The following is a 9,689-nucleotide window of genomic DNA, read 5'->3' on the forward strand; positions in this document are numbered from 1 at the left end:
AATACCTAAATCCTAAGATTTCTATTTAATGATGATAAGCTCCTGAAAGAAGCTCTCAAAATACGCTGCTTCTTCGTCAAGCCAACTTTATTCTCCATTTTCAAACATAAATCAATGCTATTGCTTTTAAGATGCGCGCCTTGTATGTAAGCTAATACTTTTTCATTCTACCTCTATCTTCAGTCTAAAATGACAGATAGCAATAAATTTAGCCCCTTATTTCTTTATAATAGGCTACTTTAAAGGTGCTAATATCGTACTGTGCTATTCACTCATAGTAGGCTAATTCAATTTGCTTATAATTTTGTGCTATCTTTTGTCTTGGGACGCAAACAGCAACAAATAATAAAACACCGCTAATGACAGTTAATTTTTGAATCGCACCCACAATCAATATAGCTGAAACTCTCTGTGGCGCTTTGGTTATTTTGTTCCTGGCCATTAGTTTTTTTTTGGAATTACTTTCCTTTTCTTTTTCTTTTTTTTTGTCATTTTTATGTTCTTGTTCCATTTTCAGGTGCAAAGACTAGACTCTATCCCGCAGACATTCGCCATTCTTTGGTCCGAAGAAAAAATGGGAATGTTCAAAAAGGGTTTATCTGCTCGGATGGTCTCCTCCTTGGTGTTCAGCTTCTCGATAATTCTAGGATATGAATCGATCAAACGACTTAGTATCAAAGACAAATATAAGCCTCAAGTTCGGTGGTGATGATACGCATGTATAGGGTAGAATTATTTTAGATTAAATTATATAGTCTTTTAGCTTGTTATAGGTGATAATTTAACCACTAAGGGAGAGCAATTCATTCACACATACAGGATAAAAGTTATCGGAAGTGCAGATATGAAAATGCTTAAACTTAAAAAAAAAAAACTCTATCGCATGCTGACCAATATTCCGCGTAACGCAGGTACTGATCTCCTGATTATCTGCCTTCGGCTGGGAGTATATTCCGTGGTTGCTGGCAAATCATCCGACGCTTCCTGTGTTTTTCCCCCAGATTTCTCCAGGTGTGGATTTGGAGCTGGATCGACTCATAAATACAAAATAAGCATTTCTAAATTCAACAGATGTTATAACTTAAAGGTCATTCGGCCAAATAGCCTTCCACTAAATAGGCTGTAATGTCTAGTGCTTTTTGGCATATCAGACATATCTATGTTAACTAATCTATGATTTTAGTCGAAAGTTTGCAGTAAAAATTCGTCACAAAGTAAAAAAAAAAGTCCGTTTTCAAAGTTTCTGACCACTCAATACCAGAACCCGTATAGAATTTGTTAATTACTTTAATTTTTTTGTGATCATTTCTATGTTTGTACGTTTTCTTCACTTCATTGTCAATATAATTAAGTTTCTTCAGCTTAGTTTTGAGAAGAATTTAAGTTTGTTTTGGGAGTCGGAGTTCGCCTTGTCTAGTGTGGGAAAAGAATATTCAGTTCGCTCCTGTTTTGGATCAGTTTTTAACAGTCCTTTCTTCGGGTCAATGTAATTGCGTTTAAATAAATAAGATCTTCTTGTTTATGGACTAGTAATATGTACCCTTGAAGTTTTTAAACCAATTGACATAGCAAGCTCAGACAAACCAATTGGCAATCCCGTAGCAATGTTGCTTCGTCTATTTCACTTGACATAACTTACTGTCTTCTGTCAGATCTTAGTTTTAGTGACTGATTTTTTTTTCTTCTTCTATTGATGTAGCAGCACATGAAAAGAAAAGGTTTTTTTGCATCAGTGAATTTTAAGATTAGTATGTACATAACTGAATAATAGTTGTTGTAATATTGACATACTCATACTACTTGAGAACAGTTAGGAGTTTAGGTTCTTATATTTATAGTTGTAAACAACAAAAAATTGTTAAGCTTTATCAGTAATACGATTATGGCCGATTTCTCGTAACTGTGATAAAGGCATTGAAAATCTGAACATTTTCTTATTTTCTGCAAAACCTTGCTAGTACTTTCTATGAATCCATCCATATTCGGTTGGGTTTAATTCTTCCTAAAAATCAACCAATAAAATTGCGTGAATTTTTTCTATAAAAATCCAGATATTGTCAACGTAAAACTGTTGTATTTTCAAGGATCATACCCCTACCTCCCCATCCTAAAACAATATCCTGACTCCCTCTTAGGGTGAACATGTGCTCTAGGACTATTTGACATAAAAGAACATATAAACTGAAGAAAATCTCAGCTTTGGTACTTTAACTTAGCTCTACTTTAACATCAGTCTGTTTATACATCTAATTTAACATCGACTTGGGTACGTTCTGCGGATTAAGGATGACAGATTGCCGAAGTGCCGAAGAATGTCCTTTTTGGCCAACCATCTAGGGCTAAACGGAAAGCTGGTCGCCCCATGTTTGGATGAAGGATGTCGTAAAGGTAGATTGAAGAAAATGGGAACCTCCTGGGAGGGTGCAAAGAGGGAGGCTTTGGACAAATTGGGATGGAGGAGGAGCGTACGTAGCTGTGTCGACCTTACGTGGTCTGGTGCTGCGTTAAGTTGTTATTAGTAGTAGTAGTTAACATCGGCATATAAGAAGCTGAGTTGTTGCTATTTAACATTTTGAATGACCTTTAGATACCGTCGTTATCTAAAATAGCTCTCGTGAGGAATTAAAAAAAATAACAAGGCTTATGATGCTATGGCCGAAACAGTACTGGTGTTCTTAGTTGAAATTTAAAACAATGAATTGAGTCTTTCTATAAATACTATAGCTGAAAGAGAAGATGTTTTTTGACATACTTACATGATATTAGTTTTGTGCAGTTAAAATGAATTACAAATGTTAGAAATTTGCTATACAAAACATGCCAATGAGTTGATTTTACAGCCTATTCCTATTTATGTAGGAAGTATTAACTACTAAGTGACGATAGCAAATATGTATATTTAGTCTGCTCTTTGTTACCAATTTTTTTTGTGCGTGTTAAATATCTTAAATTTACGAAAACAAACTTCTGTCTTCGACAGGGATTTTAAACTCATTGGAGTCCTATTTAAAAAACCAGTTAACTCACTTACGTTCTTGTCACTTGAGTCTTGTCTTAATGCTTATCTTTTGGTTATTGTCGGATTAGTAAAGATAGTGTAAATGTTTATGTATTGTTCTGATCACGGTGTTCCAGTTTTAACTAAGAGCAGCTTTTGACAATTTCAGAAGATCCCAACTAACTGTTAAATGAAAATAATTTCCTAGACCACGTTGCTTTTCCATTTACATAAGATTAAAAGAGAAAAAAATGGGTTTAATTTAAGTAAAGCAGTGGAACAAATTCACGAAAAAAAACTTTAAATAATACAAAAAATTCGAATTTTTCGGAGCCGAAATATTCAGGTTCTTTTATTATTTAGTTTTGTTGTTGTTTTACAGTGTTTTTGTTCCACACTTTCATTTAAATTAAACCTGTTTTTTCTCTCTTAAATTTTTTGTCAACTGAAAAAAACAATCCTCGGAAAAAAGCATGTTAGCTCGACTAAGTTGTATTTTTACATACACTCCTGTTGAAAAGATAACCAGAGATATAAGCCAGTCGACGTAGATTTAGTAATTATATTCTGATGAGATGTATCGCTGCAGCTTTTGCTTGTTTTGTTTTTTGCTGTTTTTTCTTTCTTATTTTGATTGCTGTAGTTTTTACTATCACTAACGTGGATATATTCCTCGTGTTAAGTGTAAGATATGGTAGAGTTATTAGTTGCTACTGGGGTGAGAGTAGGGAAGAGTTACTCAATTGCAGCTCTTGTTAAACTTGGAACGCCCTGAATATTGTCCGTTTTTGTCGATAGTGGATTTTACTGATTCGATATATTGTATTTCTGATTATATTTTTCTTTAGAAAATATTTACTTATTTTATGTTTAATAATGATTTGAATAAAATAATAAAATAATTGACTGTTAAATATAGGAAAATGTTGCAAAGACTATGTACATTACCGAAATCAAAAAAGTTGTATTTCTGATTTGCCATCAAAAGCCTCTGTTCAAAACCTAAATATATTGTACATTCTTTTTTTGATTTTGATTATTCTGTCGTTCATATTCCCCAGATTGGATTCATGGGGTATACTCACGGTAGGGCTAGCTCTGAAGCTCAAATGAATTGATGTTATAAACAACCTAGTTGCAGTTACTATCGGAATTTCTTTTTTTTTTTTTAATCTAGTTTGTCTCTGATAAAAGAAATTTGTCAAAAATCACAATTCTGCTCCATTAAAATGCGGATTTGTGTAATTGTAGGGACTTATGTATGAAATGGATCACTTTTCAGAATGTTACCCCGAATTTTTTGTTCTTTTTTCTGTACTCAGGGAAAACTGTAGGGTTTCGCGTTTTCGGTTCTATTAAAAATTCTTGAAACACTACTTCAAATATCTTTGTACAGGAGTCTATAGGGTGCTGTCTAGGTCTGAATCCAGTGGGAGGGGGAGTACATATTTAGAAAAGAAAGTTAATTATATGAAAATTTTCCCCTCCCATCTCCTGCAAACAGGGTACTGAATTAATTCTTTTTTTTTGTATGAAGCGCTGCCTAAGTATTGATCATTGTGACTGCAGTTTATTGTTTTTCCTCCAAACCACTTTTGAAGGGGTAATGTTGAAACTTTGGAGGGGGGTTTATATGATTTGAATTTGAAGGTCCTGGGGCCCTTTGTGAGAGTCAAAAATGAGTGGGCGACAACCAGCACCCCCCCCCCTTTTGTTACCCAGTCCACCGTAAACCGCAAAAAAAATCAATCAAATTTTTTAAATAGCTATCTTATTCTTAATAGTCTTAAGTTCTACTAAAAAAATGCTTCCAGATATGACATGACCCGTACATCCCCTGGGGCAAGGACCATACAACATGCAAGCTCCCATTATCTAAACTTATGTTTTAAAATGGCAAAAGGTGGGCTAGTTAAATCTTGGGTGTGCAAATGACCTGAAATTTTTAGGGATCGTTCTCTGAGTCAAGAGGATAGTTTTTTTGGGGCGGGGGGGGGGGGGTCTTGGAAAACAACCAACATTTTTGTCGTGATTATTCGTATCCTGAGAGAGCTCTTACGGAGCGTTTGCTGTGCCAAGATTCCCAGTAATTTCCTAGAGTATGATTTGGAAACGAAATGCGTATCAAAATAAACTTAAAGGCGCTATCTTATAGTGTACCCGAGTAAACTTTGATACTTGAGAACGCCTTACCAAATCGCTCGCAATCTATTGATTTATATTCAAGTTGTGCCAGGAAGTGGATCGCGGCGATTTTACCCCTATTACCAAGACCAAAAATTATGTATATTTTCAATCCATTTGAATATATTTCCTTTCCTCATCCATCCCAGATTTTATATAAAAGTTATTATCAGGTTTGTCCAAAATTTAAATAGCAAGATAAAATCTTAATTATTAAGCAGAGGAACTGAAAAGAAAAATTACAAATATCTCTTGTAATAACAAGTGAAAAGCAATGCTAATTAAAAACGAATAGAAATGAATTGAAAAAAAAAGCTCCAGAAAAGAAATTTCCAAAGAAAAGTAAAGAGAGACGAACAGAAATAAAAACACGTAACAATTTAAACTTCAAACGAACAGAAATTACCATCATTGAATAATCAAGTCAAAATTAAAACGAACAGAAATTACCGTAAGCAGGAGTAGTGCTAATGTCGCCAGTGGCTTCTAAAGGGAGGCGCTTTCCTGAAAACAGAATACGTTTTAAACGTTTTCTCTTTTATAAAATTAATAAATAAAATGTTACAGAGACTTCCGGGAATAAGAACGCAACATATTAAACAGTCTCTCTACTTTCGTTAGTTTTTTCTGTAATATTACTAATCGTAGTTATTTTTTTTGTAGTAGGGCTAATGCCTCCAGTGGCTCCTAAAGGCCAAAGTATTATTTGTGCTTTCCTGAAAACAAAATGTGTTTTAAACGTTTTCTCTTTATAAAATTAATAAGACAAAAATTACAGAGACTTCTAGGAATGATATATCACAATATATTAAACAAATTTATCATAGGGATTTTTTTTCTGTTGTTGATATTTGATATATAAAAAAATCACACTTTTGAAAATACGAATAGTTTTCAATAAATGTAAACTAGATTTAAGCCATTTAGAGATTTGAGGAAGGATTGGAAAGGTAGCGCCGCTCCTATTTTCAAACTTTGGTTAGCCTTAAAATATTTTTCACTGTGTTATTTTGTTGATGTTGTGACAAATAATAGCATACTGTCCAAAATAAATATTAAAAAGAAAAAGAAAATCAGCAAAACAGAAATGACACTGGTTTTTGGCATACTTAGAGGACGTCAGCCCTACTCCTGTTTGTGGTAATTTTCTGTCTGCTTCAACTTTGATTTAAAATATAACTTTACCGTTACTCATGTTTGGTTTATTGTTGCTCCTTACTTTTTCTTTGGAGAACTTCTGTTTCGGAAAAAAGCTTGGTTTAATTAATTACTTTGAAAATTGTTAAAAGAGTCAGTGAAAACCAAAGAAAAACTAGACATGCGTTTCTTGTGCAACATAAAGTGTTGCAGCAACGTTCAATACCAAATCAACGTTGCTAATTTTAAAAACGCGTGATGTGTGCAAGCTAGCACGGTATCGCACTCACTAAAAATATAAAACCAATTTATGTTGTTTTTTTACTATGGAGCATTTACAAGCTAACTGGCGCTAACTCGACTCAAAGCAGAACACCCATAATTTGCGTCTAGTATATTTAAGAAGAATTTTGATCTATGTTTGTATTAGAAATACTTTACTAATATTTGCGAGGCTGTGTCATTACTTTGCACTGTTTTTTTTTTTTTTTTTTTTTTTTTTTTTTATAATAACTGCGTAACCACTTTCATGAAGACAAATTCTCGTGGCCTCAAATATGTCGCAAACAAATAAAAAGGTAGCCCAGATCAGCACAGGTATGGAACCCTTCTCCCCTTCAAATGAAGGCGCGCTATACTTTAGTTATGGGTAACAATCCAATATAGAGATTGAAACTACAATATATATATATATATATATATATATATATATATATATATATATATATATATATATATATATATATATATATATATATATATGTATATATATGACAGGTCAAGAAAAGGCATTTCGCAGAAGTATCTGACCCCCACCCAGTAAAAAAAAAAAATATGTTTTAAACTTCTTCTGTAACAATGTACTCTCCGTGATAGAAGATTTGTTTCCGAACTAGGAGCATTTGAAGCTTACTAGTGCCTCTACCGTAAATGTCAGTCGTCTAGACTTTCTTGTGTAAAGTAACTTTGACTTTGGCACTTGCATACCAAACTGACGCAAGTCTAGACACTGTTGCGAGGAATGTAGATGGGGCTTTGAAGTTGCCTACACCTCTGAAAATTCGTATTTTCTATCCCCATGGTTCCAATGAGCTGCCCTGTAAGTTTCAGGCAGATCAGAATCCCCACCAGTGAGGTCATAGAAGGTGCATGTGTCGCTGAACGTCACCACTCTTGTGTCCCACTTGACCAAGGTTTTTGCATTGTAATTTTAAGCCTAAGAGGGGAGAAAACTCACATGCCTGTCTGCTGAACAGTAAATGATGGGGGGAGTCTGAGTGAGACATATTAAGTATCTTATTATTCTGGTTAAAATTGATGTACTACTGGAGGGATTACGCGTCCGCTTTGGTTTTCCGATTATACATATTGAGGATCCTAGAATAGTTCCGTACCTGGGGGGTATTGAGACCTTTTTATCAAAGAGTTTACTGAGAGAGAGGTTACAGAGGGGTCATTATACAAAGTGTTACCTGCGTACTTTTCTAACAAATCGCTACCATATGTTTTGCAATAAGTCCCCCAAGATTGATAGAACCCCTTTTTTCCTAAGGGCATACACCTCGATCAATTAGTTTATATCACTTCCTGCTTATTATTGGCTCTGATAAGAAGATGAGTAACTTGCCCCCTCCATAAGTTACTTAAATTAGTTAAACTTTTTCTCTTATCAAATTAATAAAATAAAAATACAGCGACCTCTAGGAATGATATATTTTAATATATTAAACAGTATGTGTACTTTCTTTAGTTTTTTTTCTGCAGTTTTATTTATTTTAGAGATTTGTTTTCTTTTGTTGCTGATGTTTTAAGAAAAAAATCACACTATTCAAAGTACGAATAGTTTTCAGTGAATGTAAATGAGATTCAAGCCGTTTAGTGATTTGAGGGGGGAAGGGACAGGTAACACCTCTCTTATTTTCAAACTTTGATTAGCCGTAAAATATTTATTTCTGTGTTGTGTTACTGACGTTGGGACAAATAATAGCATACTGCCCAAAATAAATATATAAAAGAAATCAGCAAAACGCAAATTACACTGATTTTTGGCAGGCTTTTTGTTTCTGGTAATTTTCTGCCTGCTTTGAGTTTGAATTAAAATATAACTTTATCTTTTCTCATATTTGGTTTAATGTAGCCCCTTACTTTCTCTTCGGTGAACTTCTGTTTCGGGAAAACATTTTGTTTAATTAATTACTTTGCAAACTGATAAAAGAATCAGTGAAAAACTAGACATACGTTTCTTGTGCAACATAAAGTGTTGCAGCAACGTTTGATACACACTCAACGTTGCTAATTATAAAAATGCTTGATGTATGCAAGCTAGAGTGGTATCACACTCTCACCAAAAACATAAAACCAAAAACAATTTATGCTGTTTTTGTTTTTACTATGCTGCATGTACAAGCTAATTGGCGATAATTCAACTCAAAGCAGAATACCCTCAATTTGTGTCTAGTATATTTAAGAACAACTTGGATCTTTGTTTGCATTAGAAACACTTTACTAAGTAAAGTAATACTCTTTTATAAGAAATACTTTTACTGGCCTCAAATATGTTACGAACAAATAAAAAGGTAGCCCAATCAGCACAGATATGGAACCCTTCATCCCTTGCAATCCCTTGCAATTCCCTGTCAGTCAGCTTACATCCCACGAAATTTGTGCCTACTGAATGATTTAAGAAGTACGCCTCTGTGGATGACATAAAATTTTCAGCACCAGGAAAAAGGGGCTTAAATTATACAAATTCCCCATCATTCAGATATTTTGTTGTTGTAGGCATGGGTATGTTTTATCTTGACTGTTTGATCTTGGCATTTTAATTTAACCAAGGATTACATTTTTGGCTATTGTTCTTTGGACCAATGATATGTCGGATTTTCGTGTAGGAGGCACATAAATATGCCAAAAATAGTTTTGTCTCTGATCGCTTTAAATTTTCTGACCTTCAGTCTTTTGGCCAATGAAACATAACGCACTGAAAAAAAATAATCCCCCTACAAAAAAACTAGTCCAATATGACCAAAACACTTTTCTTTTCGCTTGCCTTGAAACTTAAATCCTTGTCCTTTTGCAATGGGTACTGCAATGTACAAGAAAACAAGGTAACACACTGGTTCTGGAAAAATTAAGGCTGGTTCAAAATTTGGCCGGAAATCAAGTGCTTTGAAATATGTATCGTAAGCTCCCTTGTCAAGGACACCTAATGCATTAAAATAGATTTATACTGGGGGCTTGGACCCCTATTATAGGACCTGAAAAAGAAAAAAATGATTCTTGAATTCTATAAACGTTAGTTCCTGCGTTGTTCATCTATGATAATTTTTTCTTCTAAGTTTGGCCTGATGGATTATTTCAATAGCTGTTC

The 9,689-nt window shown here is 34.0% G+C and overlaps 1 protein-coding gene across 2 annotated transcripts in view; it reads left to right on the forward strand.

Annotated features, from left to right (window-relative positions):
- Positions 1-3,900, forward strand: part of LOC136040630 (solute carrier family 25 member 44-like) — a 58,357-nt gene extending 54,457 nt beyond the window's left edge. For both annotated transcript variants that reach the window (XM_065724906.1, XM_065724908.1), the window contains one exon: positions 518-3,900. In XM_065724906.1, the coding sequence (XP_065580978.1) occupies positions 518-709 (192 nt within the window). In that variant the 3' untranslated portion in view covers positions 710-3,900. The remainder of the gene's footprint in view (positions 1-517) is intronic.
- Positions 3,901-9,689: the final 5,789 nt, after the last annotated feature.

This window comes from Artemia franciscana, chromosome 21 (genome assembly GCF_032884065.1).
Source record: "Artemia franciscana chromosome 21, ASM3288406v1, whole genome shotgun sequence".
Lineage (NCBI taxonomy): Eukaryota > Metazoa > Arthropoda > Branchiopoda > Anostraca > Artemiidae > Artemia > Artemia franciscana.